Source organism: Stigmatopora nigra, chromosome 13 (assembly GCF_051989575.1).
Source record: "Stigmatopora nigra isolate UIUO_SnigA chromosome 13, RoL_Snig_1.1, whole genome shotgun sequence".
NCBI lineage: Eukaryota > Metazoa > Chordata > Actinopteri > Syngnathiformes > Syngnathidae > Stigmatopora > Stigmatopora nigra.
The window spans coordinates 8967787-8985186 of record NC_135520.1 but is presented as its reverse complement, the minus strand read 5'-3'; the positions used below and the strand labels follow the sequence as shown (position 1 = coordinate 8985186).

Below are 17400 nucleotides of genomic sequence, written 5' to 3'. Positions count from 1 at the left end.
GAGGGCGCTTTATTTTATTATTTATCTTTCCAGTCTGCCAGCCAACAAGCAGCTTCAAATCGCTATGTATTTTCACTTGGCAGGGAAAGGCGGGTCTTATAACAAGGCAATACTGGGAAGACGTTGTAACTTAGTAAAGCGGAAGGTGGAAATGATTTTCTGTTTGTGGCATTTTTCCATCCTGATCCAAAGAATTGTGTTGATTTTGTAATAGTTTAAACAAAAACAAAACCCTCCTCTGGGGCTTGTTTTCAGATTTGTTTGTTTAATAGATTTTGCATGGCGTAGTGAACTCAAGCAAAGGCATGTTTGGTGCCACTTGTTTTACATGCCCACTTAGGTGTCTGTCTTGTTTCTTCCTTTTTTCTTCTGACTTTCCCCGGGGGAGCTGTCAGCAATTGGAGGACAACCGGTCCCTTGTCCACCACAGAGCCTTTTGCTGGAGACTTCCTTTGGGAATGCTTGTTTAGAGAATTTAACTATTGCGACAGTGTGATATGTCTTCCACTTCTTTTATTTTATAAACTTGTTCTTTATTTCTGTGACTAGTCTCCATACACATTATTGTTTTCTACATCTTGATCATTTGAGCATATTTTCGAGGTTAATGGTGTGTTTTCGGCAGAGGACGTAACCCGCTCTAACCCCTGACACACAATCAATGCGGTATCTATTAGGATAGAGCACCACTCTGCTTAGTGCACCAATAGAGGTTGACAGAATGAGCCAATTGGGGGTGTTTTGCGGGGCCATCGTCACAAGTTGAAACCTGTTTTATCCACTGTCAAGCCCCCATTGCCTTCCCCCACATCCTCTCCCCAAGCACCACTTTATAAACTGGGATTTAATTAACGAGCACCATTCTCTGTGCCGGTTTACTGAGCCGGAGCCACCATTTAAGAAGTCGAATATGGAAGCTTTGTCCTGGTCTCATTCTAGCTGCTTGTGTTGCCTTGATAACTGCATTCCTCAAGTGGAGTTCACAAGTGGTCTGCGGGTTCTTCGTGACCCAATAGAAATCCCAATTAGTTCATAAATTGCATTTTGAAAGCCGAAGACATCAAAACAATTCAAAGGCAATGAATTGTTACTAAACTATTCCACAAAGAACTAAGTGAGGGCAGGATTTGCCTCACCCAAACAAGATGACATTTTAGCATTTCCGTGGGTGTTTCAGGTCATATTCCATTAACAGTTAGGACTTTCCAGTTCACTTGTGTCATAGTTATGCTGTTAACTGTAATAACAGAAAGGTTGTGCAATTGTAGCCCGTTCTGAAACTGAGAAAAATCTATCCTCGATTGTTGCTACATTTTACTCAAATTAAAAATATAGTTGGGAATAGTAAAGGCATGGGTCTATTTGGTCCTCACTTTTGGCTCTCTTAGCTACTTCACAGTGCCTTATTGAGCTTTGGCCTGTTATCCCTGACCTTAAAACCTGGACCCCATTACACCTTCAGCCCCAGCATCAGCTAGGGCACGTCCCAGCGGATGCTGTGTGATAAAGTCATCCAACATCAGCTCTGGGCTCTTATCTCAGCCTTCAATCCCACGAGTGCTGGGGCCTCCTTATCACCGCTGCCTCTGCTCGGCCGTCTCCTGTCTTGGAGCGTCATGCCGTACTATCTTTGTCACTGTCGTCAAAAGTCTGTTCTGCTTTAAGAACAGGCAGGCTAATTGTCTGTGTGGTTCCTTGAAGGAATTTTAAGTAAATGTTGTGATCTTCTGTCTGTCTAATATTATTACAAGACGACAAGTAGTATTTTAAACTTCACCACATACCACAGATCCTTCCTCTTCCTTGACAAATGTTATGTCAGCATGATTAAAAAAATAAGTTCAGTTTTTATTTTCATCTCTTTGCAAAAACAGAAAAAGGAAATTATGCAATTTGAGATTTCAAAATGTATGCTTTGTTTTCCTTTGAGATTGGAGACTTGCAGCTGTGTGACAAGAGATGTCCAATAGGCACTCACTCTCCCCTACCGAGGTGTCTATATTGTTGACTAGTTTTCATTTTACTATGATTGATAGTGATAGACTCTATCTATTGCTCAATTTTTGTATGATCTACCTGGACCAACCACTTTTCCTGATTGTCAACTAACATAGTTTCCTGAATTGGCAAAGATACTCTTATGTGGAACTGTTTTGTAAAGGATGTATCACATTATTCGGTAGTATTTCTTCTTCTCTCCTCCCTTTTTATTCTAGAAACCAAGCAAGGGAGGAAAATGAACTGAATGGTCACATTGTCTCTTTGTAACCTGCAGACCGCAGCTGCATTTACTTTGTGTATTTTCAGTGGAAGACTAGGAAATGAGTATTTGCAACCACAAAGGAATTTCTGCTCAACCTCCCTGGATATTTGTTTGTTTTTCAAATTTCACAGCTACACACTCTTTGGTGTTCGATTTTACTTGAGGCTTTCTAATGTCTACCTGAAATATAGGTGCAAGGTTTCACTGTGTGTAACTGCTAGCTACTTAAAAGTCCACTAATGGTCTTCTAAATTTTTAATTTGGCAGATATTTTTGATGTTAATCTCCATCCTATTCCAGATCCTTTAGTACTTTCGTCTCCCTGTGGTTCGGAAGCCTTCACTGTGGCATCTCACTCGCTTTCAGTTGGCCAATAAATCAAAGATAAATAATTTACCTGTCCTCCCCTGCTTGGTTGTTTCTGTGAGGCATATAGAGAGAATGCAGGGTTACAGTCACCCTTTTCCCCGGGTGCCACAAACACTGCGTCATTTTGATTCCTCTGAAGTTTGCTGTCATCAGAATATGAAGCGCTGCACACTCTAACCTTGCTGTCAGCTGTTCGTATCAAATCTGTGACCGCGTCACAGCTCATGTTTTTCTCCTCTGGACTAGCTAGTGCTTTAGTTTCAATGCAATTGCTTCTTTTATCCGTTAAATTTGCCCATCAATCAAGATCATAAAATGTCAACAATATATGTTTATTTAATCAAAGTATTCCCCTGTTTTAGCACATGTAGGCAAACCCCAAAGTCTTAAACTCCTACTGAAATTTGTTTTTATTCATCTTCAAACAATAGTCCTATAGCTCCAATCTCAACTTTTGTTTTATTACTGTAACACATTTAACAAGCTTCTTATCGGCATTGTCCATTTAGATTTCCCCAGTGCTGCTTTGAATGAAATTGACATAGTATGTGAAAGTCTTTCTAGCGTGACTGCCACCTTTTTGAAATGGCTCTTCAGCATCGATGATGACTGACTGACTCCCTACGGTTTTAACAAACCCAGAAATTCACGGTATTGTTTAGTTGCGCTCAGATGAAAGAGCGGTGTAATTGTGCAGGAGAGTAATTCTTTGCTCCTCGTTGTGTTTTTGAATGCAAAACAACTTTGTTACCAACTGCACTTAAACACACCATATACGGAGTATCCAGCGGGAAGCACTGGTCAAAAATCCACTTGCTTAGTTCTTAGTCAGCAATGTTTCATTGGCAGCAACAGGGTCTTCCCTGCCTCAATGAAGCCGTCACACTGAGCCAAGCACGTGTGTTTGATACCACATCTTCTGTAATGCAGTCTGTCCGTTTCACATTTGGTATACATCAGGATTTATGATTAGTTTAAATGGCACCAGTAAACTCCAGAAGTTTACATTTACCACTCATCCATATTCATAACAGATGTCATACCATGTTTTCTGACAGTTGTATTACTATCATAAGAAATGTTCAAAGAAAATGGAACAAAAAATTATCATTGTCACTGTCTCAGTATTAAAGGGCTAGTTAGCTCAAACTATACTCAATGAATTGTTGTCACTGAAAGAAGGCGTGTCAAGCACAGGAAGAGAGCAAGTACGATTGTAAAAAGAAAAAAAAAGTGGGGCGTTTGTATCTGGAGGAAAGAATTCCTCCAATGTGATGTGAATGGGGTCATCCTGTTAGCTGTGAGGAAGGGTTATTGACCCCTTTCCTTCCCTCTGCCAGTGTCAGAAACACAATGGGCCTTTTTGTTTATTATGCTAGATATACGCTGGTGCAGGTTTGTGAACTAAAACATAGGCCCAAATTATACAATGCACAACTCAAATGAACAACCACAAATTTATATACCTTAAACTAGGGTCCATATATGTAGATCCAAACTGATTCTTCAAACCTTAGTTAAAGATGTAAAAAAAAAAAAGACTAAAAAGCTTAGGTAAGTTTGGAATGGGCTATTCTTGACTATCTGATCCAGACTATCATGTTTAAATATTTCCTTGGAAGTTCATGTTAGGACAAGTTTGAGTTAAAGAGAGTATAGTCGGTCACATAAAATTGCTGTATTGTATTTTTTCATGACACAGAGTTTCTGTCAAGTTGTTTAAAATATATTCAAGAACCTCAGTCAAACAACTGATTTTACCTTGACCATCACACATTAACAGCTCTTCTCTGTGGTCAAAGCTGTGTTGTTCGCTTGATATAAACAATGTTTTTCCAATTTTAAATGTGTAGTAATAGTTTATCACAACTGCAGGCTGGCTTAATCAAATTATTGCAAGTGTTTTTTGTTTGAACTTGTATGCTCTGGAAATTGTAGTCTTATACATATTTTATACATCTGCATGATTGCTGCAGACTGTCTGCTCTATATATTTGTGAAGATTCTCATTTATGATCGGCGATTTGGCGCCATGGAGATTGTTCATGCAGCTGGCCAGTAATGGCAACTTGCTAGATCCTGCACAGGTATACACTGTTCCATGCAGTCAAGGTGCCAGATGCTGTCAACACCTAAAGGTGCTAAAGCCTTTCCGGAGATGGACTTGTCTCTTTGCCTCACTGTCACCTCTTATTGGTCTTTCTCCCACATCACCTGCTCCAAGATTGTATTTTCTCTGTCATGGTCACAGGCCTCTCATGTCTTTATTTTTAAGAAGCGGCACAAGCTTTGCAGCAGCTGCTAGGCTTTGTACTACTCCCCACATGGTATGTTCCATCCTTGTCACCAGGCTCTCCCATGTAGACATTCACTGTCCCAAGAGAGTGACTCATTTTTCTGGCTTTCTTCCTTGTAACATTAATGTTGACTGGAATGACTCTCATCCCTTTTTCTCTCCTTCATCTCTCATCATCTCGTCCTCTGCATTTCATTTTGTCCTCTTCCTTCCATATGTTTTCTTTTTGTAGCCCCCTTTCTCCGCTTGTGTGCGAGATAGTCCGCCCTGAGGGCCCTTCGCCTCGTCCATGTGAGGACCACTGGTGACGTTAAAGGCCCGCAACGCGGCCTGTCGCTTTGCATCAGCCCAAGCGATCGTCTGACTGTGCTCCGGGATGCTAGCGACGAGCGTGGCTCTTGCCACAATCACTTGCAGGCTTAAATGTTGCTCGAGAACAACACGCTCTCTGTAGTCTGGTGTGTATTCCCCCTCTCGCATTTGGAAAACCTTTGTGTACAAAAGCTCCATGAAACCTTCAGTGAATGTGACTTTCGACCCCCACTCCGAGATATATCAGATCCACCAGATTTTAAAAATACAGAAATACATTGACATTCCAGTGATATAGGTGACATAGTTGTTTTAGACTGGGACTGAAAGACAGCAGATGCAGGTTTCAAAAGTCCATGTTGCTCAGGATGGAGGCTGGAGGCGAAATTCAGCACCAGTGTACACTTGAATCTAACTTGTTTTGTGTTCAAACTGATTGTGGACAATATCCTCACACTTGGCGATCTGCGGCGGTTTATTTGGTACATTGCAATTCTGGAACAAATGTCTACGATTGCACTTTTTTCATCTTGCTGTTTTTTACCCATCAAAAAACACAAGGACAAGTCTTAAAACAAAATGAATTGAAAAAGTGCAGACAGCCATCGCTGGGTTTTGTCTCCTTCTGGCATCAAAGCATTTGTGTAGTAATCGAGTGACCTCATTCCCTCCTAATGAGAGGAGATGAAGGGAATGCGCTCATTCTTCATTCCGTTAAGTTTGCTTACAATAACATTGCTGCACTTTTTGTTAGGCTGACATTTTTTGGAGCGTTACCATAAAATATTAGTACCAACTTCTTAAGGATTGACAGGACTTTTGTTCTGCAAGCATACACATTATATAGTGACAATTTAGCTTGCCATTGGAAAAATTAGCTGTTAAATTGTCGCGACAATAAGCGTAATGTGAAATATCACAAGCGTAAAACATGTTTAAAGTGTAGGCTTGCAATATGCACTTCACTCCAGCAAGATTTGATAGTAGTATCAAGTTTTGGCGCATATCACTAAGTCCTTAAATGTAAGCACTTTGGAAAAAAATGTGTGTGTATGGTCTAGCTTGCACTTTCATTGAAGGACATTAGTTTCAGGAGTTGTTTGGGTGTGTAGAGGAAGCACATGTGTTATCTTCAGCACCTGCATCCACAAGCTGAGCCTTTCCTTCCTCTTTTGTTTCCTCTTTTGACCGCCAGACCCTTCCGCACATTGTTGCATGACTAAAGAACCCCAACCATTTGCAAAAGTTATTACAACTGGGGTATATTTCGTAGATCTCCCTAAGAATTTCTCACTGGGTCAGGATAAATGCTGTGGAAAGCTTTTTATAACCCACCAGCTGGAGATTTCTCACCCCTGACCAAGTGAGAGGAAATCTCCTTCTTCAGCTAAAGGTCAGAAAAGCACTGTTTGGTGTTTTAATTCAACCTTCAAAAAAATGGGACTGCGATTTGTTCTTCCATCTGTGTGCATCTTGTGTCCTCATCCTGTTATTCTTCCTTCTTATCACGCATTGTCACATCACATGGCGGCGGGGGGTGTTACTGCGTGCATCCTGTGCTTTGTTTATCTTAGCCATTGTTGAGTCTTTGGGGTGGTCTTCTTGGAAGTAGAAATGCAAGAGAACGCCCGGGGCTGCAGGTTTGTTCCTTGCATGCTTGTGCTTTGTGTGTACATAAACAAGAGCATTGACAGTAGTGTTGGGTTCAAATAAGAAAGGAACCATGCTTCCAATTCTAGCCCCATCTGTCTTCCACATTGAACTGGCATGTTAGTAAATATCATTTTGCAGTACCGCATCTTCAAAGACATTATTTTACATGAGTGTCTGGGGTTAAATGGCAATTGCTCTGGTTACTACCAAGACGGCATCATACAACCCCCCTGGAGGTGGCTTACACAACTACAAAGTGTGCATTTCATTTCCTCTCGGAAAGAGACCTGAGATTGCAAATCTTGTCAATTACCACTTGAGCTGAGCTGTATGCTTTGGCAACTGATTAAGGTGCACAAAGAAGATATATGTATGCTGTATTTGCCAAGCACATCATCTTGAACTGGGCTACATTTGTTCTAATTTACAATGTATTAAAAGTTAAATAAGAAACACCAATATTTATGAAGTGTTGTGACACATCCAAGGCCTGGAACGAGGCAATCTTCTAATTCGGATTGAGTTTTTGTAGATCAGCCAGTAGAAAAATCCTCCTTGTTACTTCCTACTCTGCTGCTAGCCAAGTGCTTCCAAATATGAGGAAAACGTCAGAAGCGAATACCAAGAAAAACTGAGTGTAATGTGAAAAAACCTTAATGACTGTTGTCTTTTTGGGGAGCTATCAAGACATCACAGTTCTGTCTCGAGATGGCTTTCACGGGCAGTTTTACCTCAAGCTATGGTGGACCCCACTGAGTGCACAAATCTGGCACTCCCATGGCTCATTGAGCTCCCTGGATTGCCAGAATTCATCCCCCACAGAGAGGTTGCACACCATCAAATATGATGAAAGCTAATTTTAGCATAGTCTCTTAGTGGCAAAGTGCTTACTGCAGAAAACCTTTTTGCAAGTGGGGAAGAAAGTCTTGTTTTCTCTTACTTTTGTAGGACTTGGTAAATATTCGATAAATGCGACACATTTCCTTCAATTGAGGCTAATGTGTGCATCTTCTTAAGTGGGCTACACAGCCTTCTGAGTTTTCCACTGCACTTAAATGTCCTTCTGCTCCACACTAACCTCACTGCATTTCACAATCTCTTGTTTGTCTTTCATCATCTTTGCCTTTACTTGAGTGCTTCCTTTTCTGTGTGTCCTGTGTTTAATCAGTGCCCCACCAATGCCACCGTTTCCCTATTTAGCTCAGTCACCAACGGTAGAAACATTCCAGGTGCCTTTTCACCTTCTCATCCTGCATGCATTTGCACCGACAGCCACAGAAATTGTGCATTTACCACAGGCTATGATTAATGACTTTGCAGATTGCTCTTCTGGGCCAGACCATCACACTCACACATTTATACTGCTTTTTGAAGACATGCTCTCTGAGAGCCAGCCACAGGAGTGCCTGGCGTCTTGATGTTTACAATTCAATCAAAATCATTCTATTTCACTAGAGTTTGATGGATGACAATTCCAGCTTAGGTTTATATGATTTATTTTCTCCCCATGCATTATACAGGAAATCCAAGTTAACATTAGTGTCACAAGAGACTGTTAGGCTTTTGCCATCTTGTTTTCCACAATTCTGTCAACACGAGGATTTGGTATATTGGTACAATTGATTCAGTGGGGCTGCAACTAGTGCTGTGCAATATTGTGTATGACTATCAGTGAATATGAGCTAATGTATAGGGCTTTGGGCCCGTATGGTAATGTGGATGTAGATGAATGCACTATTTAACTACTCTCTATTTAGCATTTTAAATGACATTCTCGTAAAATTACTGCCTAAATGCTTTGTAGTTATATTTCACACAGACGTGAATTATTAATGAATAATTTAAATTAATGTCTTCCATATGGCCCCTTTAAAGACTTGAAACTCACTCTTATTGCCTCCTTTGTTTGAACAAATTGTTGCTTTCCAGTAATGTATTTTTATGTCATTGTGGGAAGCTTTGTGACAGGGCTCTGTGCGTCAATTCTGCAGGATCTTTCCAAAGAAAAGGCTATAATAGAAATCAGCTGGATGTCCTCGTCTTAATCTGTTTTCCTTCAGTTTCTGTGTCGCCAGACTCTGAATGAGGGCTGGGTTAGTGAGGCATGTAAGAAATGAGGTGTGACTCCTTATTTCCTGCAATATTTGTTTAAAAGAGATTTCTCTCAGGCACTTTTTTCGCTGGCTTGGGTCCCGAGGGATTCCTGCCTTCAAACACAACAGCTCATTAGTTGGGATATGTGGGTGTTTTAATGTTAAGCTGGGTGTTTGCTTTTATATATATTGCATTTACTTAAGATGGTACTGGGGCGGTACACATTCCAGTGCATTGCCTGAACTATTGCTGAACCAAAGTGCTGTCTTGTGTGTGTGTTGGTGCGTGCTCAGCCTGCTTCAGTCTCATTATTGATAATCACAGAGCGTAACGTGCTGGTTTTCTAGGGCTAGTTGCCTGCAATATGCGTGCACACACGCACCTTGTAAACACTGAATGCAAATTCTGCATTATAGACTTGAACAAACTTTAAGCTACATCTGATTGCTATTGGCATTATTCTTCCAAAGGATCCATTTAGGACCACAGAAGGCCAGATGAGAGCACTTCTTTGTCTTATTTGTTGTCTACCCACTCACATTATTGCTTCCTTCACCTCACTCCCCGAGGAAACCTTGTTACTCCATACTTTTAGTGGCCTATGTACTTAAAGACTTGACGCTGGAGCTTCCCACCCAGTATGCTCTTCGAGAATCCCTGGCTCTCGCACAGCATAAATCTATCCCTGTGTCTGCCAACAAATTCCACTGTCATTTCTGTTGAGATACGTTAGACTTTTCCATCTGGGGAGTGGATAGCACTTCTTTCCAAATCACGTTTGCCTGGATTCATGAACTCTGAGGGTGTGTCAGTTTAGCAATGTTTGTCACAGTGGAAACTTATGAGTCTTCCGTAATTGTTTCTAATACTCCATAAATGAGACGTTTTCAGCATAGCCTTTTGGCATCAAAGTTTGCCAATGCAAACTTTTCTGAAGGCGAAGTCGAGGGACGTGAACTTTCCAACCTAATGTAAGATTTTCTATGTAAGAGCTGTAATACATATGGTCTTCTTAACTATGATGATAGTACATCACACTCATTAAGGGGCCTGGAATAGTTTGTGCATGAACATCAAAGACTTGCGTCCGTTAGACTGTTAAAGTCAAAAGTAAGACACAGGCATGAGGATGGGGGAAAAATTATTGCAAAGAGAGGCTGGATAAGGAGAAAAAGAGGCAGCTGTGAAAGGATGATAAGCACCTGAAATGCATACGTTTTCATGGCTCACTCACCTCCACCCATGCACACACTTCCACTTCTGCTCCTTGCATTAAAGAAAGAAACATTCCGTCTTTCACACGCCCGGCCCGTCAAACTCTTAAACTGTTCAACTGGAGTGTTGTCTGGGATAAAGTCCTGCGTGCTACAAATAACGGTGTGCCAATGCATTAAACATCCCAATCCTCTCGTAGCCAGACTTTGTGGCCGTGAAAAGTGTGCAACTTCTAAGTGAAAAGGCTTGTTCCTTCCCCGTGTGTGTGATTGACTTGATTATCTTTTTTTAAACATAGACTCGTTTCAAACCTTTACTCAGGTCAATTTTAAAGTTTGAATAAATGCATGGCAGCTGCATGGTCTCTCTTGCAAATGGCATATTGGAATTTCAAATTTTAACTTGAAAATAGTTTTGATTTAATGACAGAATAATGTTGTCGCATCATAGTACTCCAATACGGACAAGTTTGCACTACTGGAATTTGATGTAGTTCTAATGAATCCTGTATTAGAAGTCATTTATTCAAGTGCTGCTAATTTATCTTTTTACTTTTGTCAGACTGCCCCCCCAACACACAACTGTCTCCATCTTTGATCTAGTTTAACTTTCAGTTGATCAGAGGGCCAGTCCATTAAAATAATTATGCCTATCCTGTTTTGACCTACACTTCACCTCTCTTTCCCACCCAAATTTTACAACTTTCGAAACCACGTGGTCATGTTTATGATTACATGTCTGGGAGCGTAAACACAAAATCTTCAAACTCACTGAGATTGACTACCAAATATCACCTTGCAGACAGGCATACAAGTGGATTTAATTATGTTTTTTGAGACCATTCCAAGAGAACTGATTTCAACAGCATTTGAAGATTGAATCCAGGCTGGCTAGTCCTTTTTGTCCCTGCAGATTAGAGACGATAGGCCAGTAATTGAGAGAAACAAAAAGATAAGAATGAAATGAGCAGTTTTAGCAGCTGTTGAGGATGTCAAGGGAACAAAGTGTGAGTACAGGTGCAATCTGCTTGCTCAGCAATTCTTTTTTTCCCTTTACCCTTCAGCCACTCTCAAGGGCAGTTTTCATTTCCCCTTTCCTTTTCCCTTTGTCTCAGGAATATTGGGCAATTAGAATGATCCTTGTGTGTTTTTTCTCTCTCCTTTTAGTGGAAGAGACAACTCTTGACAGCAAATCAGAGTATATACAGATTTATTTGTCGAGTCAGCATGCAAATGACACAGTGGCATATTTAAGAGTGGAATTACAGGTCAGCAACGTTATGGTGCAGTCGGACTACTAAAGTAGAAACTGTCTGTTCTGCTTACAATATGTTTGCATGGGAACATTTTAATGTTACTGAACGGAAGGCACACTTTTGGTGTACTTGTTACAATGGCAAATAAAGTTATCCATTTGGCCTTTCCCGATCTAGAGCCATCAATGCAAACGATCAGTTAAATGATAGCCCTTATACAGTTTTAATGCTTTAACATGTAGTAGAATTGATGTATCACCGACCGTTGCTGTCTGCTGCCAAAAATGTTAAGAACATTGGATAGCCTGCCCTTGCCTGTTAATATTCTTTCTGTCTATCGTTTGTCTCCTCTTGTCCCAAGATAGCGACTTTCGGCCCTTCCTACCGTTATCTCTCTCACACAATCAGCCTTTTCTGCCATGCCAGACAGCTAGACAAATGATTTTGTCACTCTGGTGAGGTGTGGGATAATTTTTTGGCGAATGTGGCGTTCCAGAAAGGACTCCCTGCATTGAAATTAGAGGTTGTCAAATACAACACGTCTCCACTGATAGCCTAGCACGGCCCCTTATGTTAATGTGGCATTTCGGCAGAAGGAAATAGAAATGGGGGGTGGTGGGAGGTCGGGAGAGGAGGGCTAGTGGTTGTTGTCACAATTTTTTTTTCATATCCTCACAAAATCATGTTGCAATGTTTCAATTTGAGATCAGTTTTACAGAACACTTTCTTTATCCATGTTTGCTTCCTCTTTGGCAATATTTTAGAATTGTTTGTATGAGCTGCTTTTTGCAAATATGGAGGGCTGAGTGAACATCTGTCCCACTGCGTGCACAGAAACGATCAATCATAACAGCCGGCAAAAATGGCTTTGTCATTTTGTCACTCTGCAGTCAGCTGTTTTATAGAAAGACTTGTCTTAAATCTGTTCAACAATGGCGTTGCAAAGCCTGGACTGGCACCAAATTGCACACCATGGAATTTTGTCTTAAAGATGAACATATGTCCAGTGATCTTTGCAGCAAAACAACTTCATTTGGGGGAAACCAATCCAATATGCCACTGTGTGTTGGTGATTTAAGTACTGTAGGTCAAATGTACAGTGGATTATTGTTTTCAATGGACATATTCTTTAATTTCTTTCTTTTTTTTATTTGACTAAAAAAATGAGAGGTTTCCTACTCACAACCAAATCTTTCCCAAAGGTGATGTCCGGTAAAACTGGAATTCCCCTCAAGTACTATTTTTAACATTCAATGTTACTCCAATTGGGGAATAATTACATACATCTGACCCACCTTCTAAAGTAGTTCCAGGGCAAGGTTAAGACTGGGAGGCCATTAGGAGGTACTTTTAAAATGTTATCTATAGCCAATGGTGTCAAGTTCCCCTGCTGGTGTTTTAATATAGAGCTCTCCCACCTGCCCTGATGTGGTTCCATGTAATAAGCTAAGTTACCTGGAATGCTCCATAGATGCTGCACGGTTCAGCTGAAAGGGTTTGAAATGATGGAAGAACAAGTTACCACCTGATGAAAGTGTGTTACTTAGTAATGTGTGTTGCATTTGCAGACATTGATTATGCCCCTGCTGTGACAGCCTCACATAAACTGTTCCCATATCCCTGTAGTTTACTATTGGACAACATGCCCTTTTACCGTGTCATTATGCCGTATGCCATGTCTCCATTGTGTACAGCTGCTGCTCTGAATAATTGCTTGTTGTCAAGAGCAGTTCGGCATTGGTTACTGTCATTTAAAAACTTGCTTTTTTTTAACGAGCTTTACTTAAATGCTTTGCATCAAAGCACCTCCTATAAGATCAATACGAGTGAGACATCAAATACCAATTTGAAAAGTGAATGCTTGTTTATGTTTTTCCTGCATTAACTCACCTCATTTCTTTCTCTTTGTCTGTGTCGTTTTTTGCAGAGATCAACAGAGTGCGCAAACACATGTACAGCGACACAGTCAATGGCCTTGTGGAAAGACACCCACTGGAACTGCCTGAGCCTATGGGACCTATGGTCTACCTGCAGGAAAAACTGTTTGTGCCTGTAAAAGAGTACCCAGATGTAAGTAACATCATGTATTGAAGTTGATGAGGAATGTAGATTGCATATTTTGGTGCTACTGTTTAGGAATGTCAATAGTCTGTGTGTATAAATCACATTTGGGGGCATCTGCACCAAGAGCAAGGTTTTTCTTTGTAATACGAGCTGCATGCACCAGGAAATGAGCAAACGCACAGGAGGTGACAAAGGATAAGAAAGATTGAAGAAAGAGGTGCGTGGCCTCAGCCAGGCATGTCCAGCATTTTCCTCCTGAGAGACTTGAGAAAAGTATACCTAACGATTGGCCCAAATCAGCCTTTAGCTGAGCCTTTGAGGTCGACTTTTGCGTGGTTAACATTTTTGTGGTTCTTTGGTTGAATTTAAGTGCACGATGAGTTAACTTACACTTAGAGGCGACTGTTAAATTCTTTATGTCCTCAGCTGACCATCATGCACATTCTTTTTGCTTTCTGTTTACAATTTGCCAGAAAGGCTACTAAATTAATTAGGCACCCCGACCCTCGTGAGATGATTTGGTGATGAGCTTAGCAAACACTACTAGGTTTGGGGGATTTATATTTTTGCTACTTTGTCTTGCTTTAATTTTTCCCCTTTTTAATTTTAGTTCAAATTGAAAAGCCTGAGATGTTTTTATGAAAGCATATGAATGTGTTTCCACTGTTTAGTATTCAAACCCTGGCAAATCAGAGTCATTTCTACCTGCACATCATCACATAATCAAGTCGTCCTAGTTTGCCTGCTTTTGCCAAGTCATGTGACTCATCGCCTGTTCTTAGCGGCCATTATCCAATTGCGTCAGATGTGCACAGAGCATCACCGTGGTGACTGCATCTTGACTGACAGCTCAGTCACAGGCTATCTGATAGCGTCCACCTTCAATTAAATGCTATCTGGCACCGGGGCGCCGCTTCTCTTCCAAGCACTCGCTCGCAATGCAGGCTCGCCGAATGACAGATTGGCATGTCATTTGTGTTGACCTTCAGGCATCGGATAGGGTGGGCGTCTTTTAATATGGCAGCCATTTATTCTCTTTGTGCAGGTATTAGCCGATCATTGACTGTCTAGTTGGGTTGAAGGCAGGGGACCTTGAGTTCAAACACTTAGAGTATATTCTACCTCCATAGCTTTTCCTGCTTTTAGGTTTATTTAAAAACAAAAAAAAAATGCAACACACACACACACATTAGTGACAAAGTTTGGCAAGTGGTGAACTCAGCCGGCTTCTTTGCTCCAAACTCTGAGCTGATGTCAATCTTGAACACTTTCCATATTTCCTGCCTATTTCCACTCTGCCTGCAACCCCATAATAAATCCAAACAGAATTATCAAAAGAGGCCACGGATTAGGTACTAAATGCTGGATGTGCTAAAAAGAGAGCTTTGAAGTCTACCGGGCTTTCAAGCGAAAATGTCACCGTTGGAATCAAACCAAAATTTACCTTTCTCTGTCATGTGGGCCCTTGTGCCTTCAGATCTGTACTGTAGGTCACACTGTTTCAGATTTTGTTCATTCTTTAGCTCAAATTTCTCTCTGTTCTCTGGTAATATGCCAGTTAATGTGCATTGTGGATTTTCGGGCCTCAAAAGATGAATTTGTGACTGGAGGCAGGCAGCCAGCAGGTGGTGTGTGAGCTTCTTTGTTGTGAGTGACCCAATGATTCCAGGTATAGCTACTCAGTTCCTGCAAGCTATGTCTAGTGCAGGAAGAAAAACACATACCGATAATGTGCCACGTGCATTATAATCTGCTCCAAACCCTTAAATGGTAATGGAAAATAAAATTTACACATGAATTCATGCTGTTTAATATTCCCACATGATGCTACACAGAGCTGAAAGAAGTAATTCATTCATGTTCTTAACCACTTATCCTCACAATGTTGGCTGGCCAATCGTAGGGCACGAGAAGACGGACAACTATTCACGCTCACATTCATACCTAGGGCCAGAGAGTCTTCAACCAGTCTACCATGCATGTTTCGGGAATGTGGGAGTAACTGGAGAAAACCCATGCAAGCCCGGGGAGAACATGCAGACTCAACACAGGTGGACTGACCCGGGTTTGAACCCAAGACCCTCCATTGAGGCCAATGTGCCATTGTGATGATCAAACAACTATGGTCCATAGTTGCAGCCCTAATTTAGACATCAGAAAGCAAGAATGTGAGGTGGCATTTTCTGGAAAAAAAGTGTTGTGTCTACCTTGCTTTAATACACTGATGAAGCAGTCCTCATTTCCATAAGCCCATGAGGCCAGCTAATATGTTGTTGGTATTCACTGCATTGCCCCGAAGCCCGCCACGCACACAGCGCCTGCCACCTGATCTTATTTCCTCTCTGTGCACTGGCACAAACAAATGCAACAATTGTCCTGTTTCTCCGGACGTTTTTGGTGCAAATTCTATTGTTCCACCCGCACATGACAATTGGCTCTGGGAGTCTGCAAGAGTTCACGGCACATTGTGGTTTCTCATACAAACACACAGACGCTCAAGTATAGATATGTACACAACATAACCCGCCTGTGGTGTAGCGATAACTGGGGCTCCCAAAAAAGTCCCTTTAATGTCATTGTAAGCCCTTGTCCTGAAGGGGGCTTTGTGTGTGTGTTTTTGTGTGTGACTGTCTCAAATACACACATACACACACACACACTCCATCCCCTGCCCCCTCTGTTTGTAGCTGCACAGTATTTGTTGGTTCGAGGAAAAACTTTGAAGGCATGAAAAGGCACATGGAGGGAAATATTAGTGATGCTGAACGTGTGTAAAAGAGCTCAAACTGGGGATGTGTTCAAAAAATACACTTTTAGGCTTCGGCATACCACAAACGTGTGTATTTCTTAAAAGCCTTTTTTATTTGTTTGGCAGGAAAATGCATTTTAGGCCACTCATTCATTAATCCTCATATCCTAGCAAGAGAAGTTGACATATAATGAAGAACCAGATGCATCCACCATATTTCTACTTGCTGTAAAATGCAGAATTCCTGCCAGGCTCAATGTCTTTCTGATAACTCTCCAGTCGCTCTGCTTCCATTTTTTAATATAATTGAGAGAACATTTTATGGCAAATATCAATGCTTTCAATCTAACAGACCCATCATTGACGGACATTGTTTTATTCCTTCGGAATGATTGATTCTGAGAATTCTAACATTTGATGTCAGATGTCTCAAGAGAAATCTATTGTTTGAATCCCAACCATTTGTCTGGGCCAGTTCTTGTTTCAAAGAAATAGTATAAAAAAAGGAACATACTGAATGAGAAGTGACTGGCCAAACAAAAATAATGCAAAATGAGTTTTGAAACAACAACAAAAAAGACAACAACAACGACTCTCCACTGCCTCTGTTCAAACAATGGTATCAGTGTCTTCCAACTTAGCAATTGCATTCCATCCACTCCTTAACCTTTTCACTCTTTATTTGTCTCCGCTCTTTTTCATCATGAATATGTTAATGAGAGAGACAGATACTCTGTCAGATACAATTGTCATCAGCACATAGCATATAAGTGTCCTGCAAAAGCAGTGCATTTCCCTGGGAGGCAGAGGAGCTGCCCTGATAAAATATTTAAATTTCTTTTTGCTTTTATTTTAAAGTTTAGCACAGTAATCTTACTAATCATTTCCAGTTTATAACCTAGTAAACATGTTCTTACATTCTTAATGTATTCATACCTTGTTCGATATGGTTCTCGACATTCTGCGAGGGATTTTTTTTAGGAAGGAATACGTCATTTTCCTTTTTATGATATTGTTTAGCCACCATTGGCTGTGGCCCCATACATTTTACAGCAGGCGGTTCAAACCATAAATTGCTCTTTGAAAACGTCACCATGTAGATTGAAATGAGACATATGTTGCATGCATTT

The 17400-nt window shown here is 40.9% G+C and overlaps 1 protein-coding gene across 6 annotated transcripts in view; it reads left to right on the top strand.

Annotated features, from left to right (window-relative positions):
* Positions 1-17400, top strand: part of qkia (QKI, KH domain containing, RNA binding a) — a 44083-nt gene that overhangs the window by 3414 nt on the left and 23269 nt on the right. For all 6 annotated transcript variants that reach the window (XM_077731009.1, XM_077731010.1, XM_077731006.1 and 3 more), the window contains exon 2: positions 13385-13527. In XM_077731009.1, coding sequence (XP_077587135.1) covers positions 13385-13527 — 143 coding nt within the window. The remainder of the gene's footprint in view (positions 1-13384; positions 13528-17400) is intronic.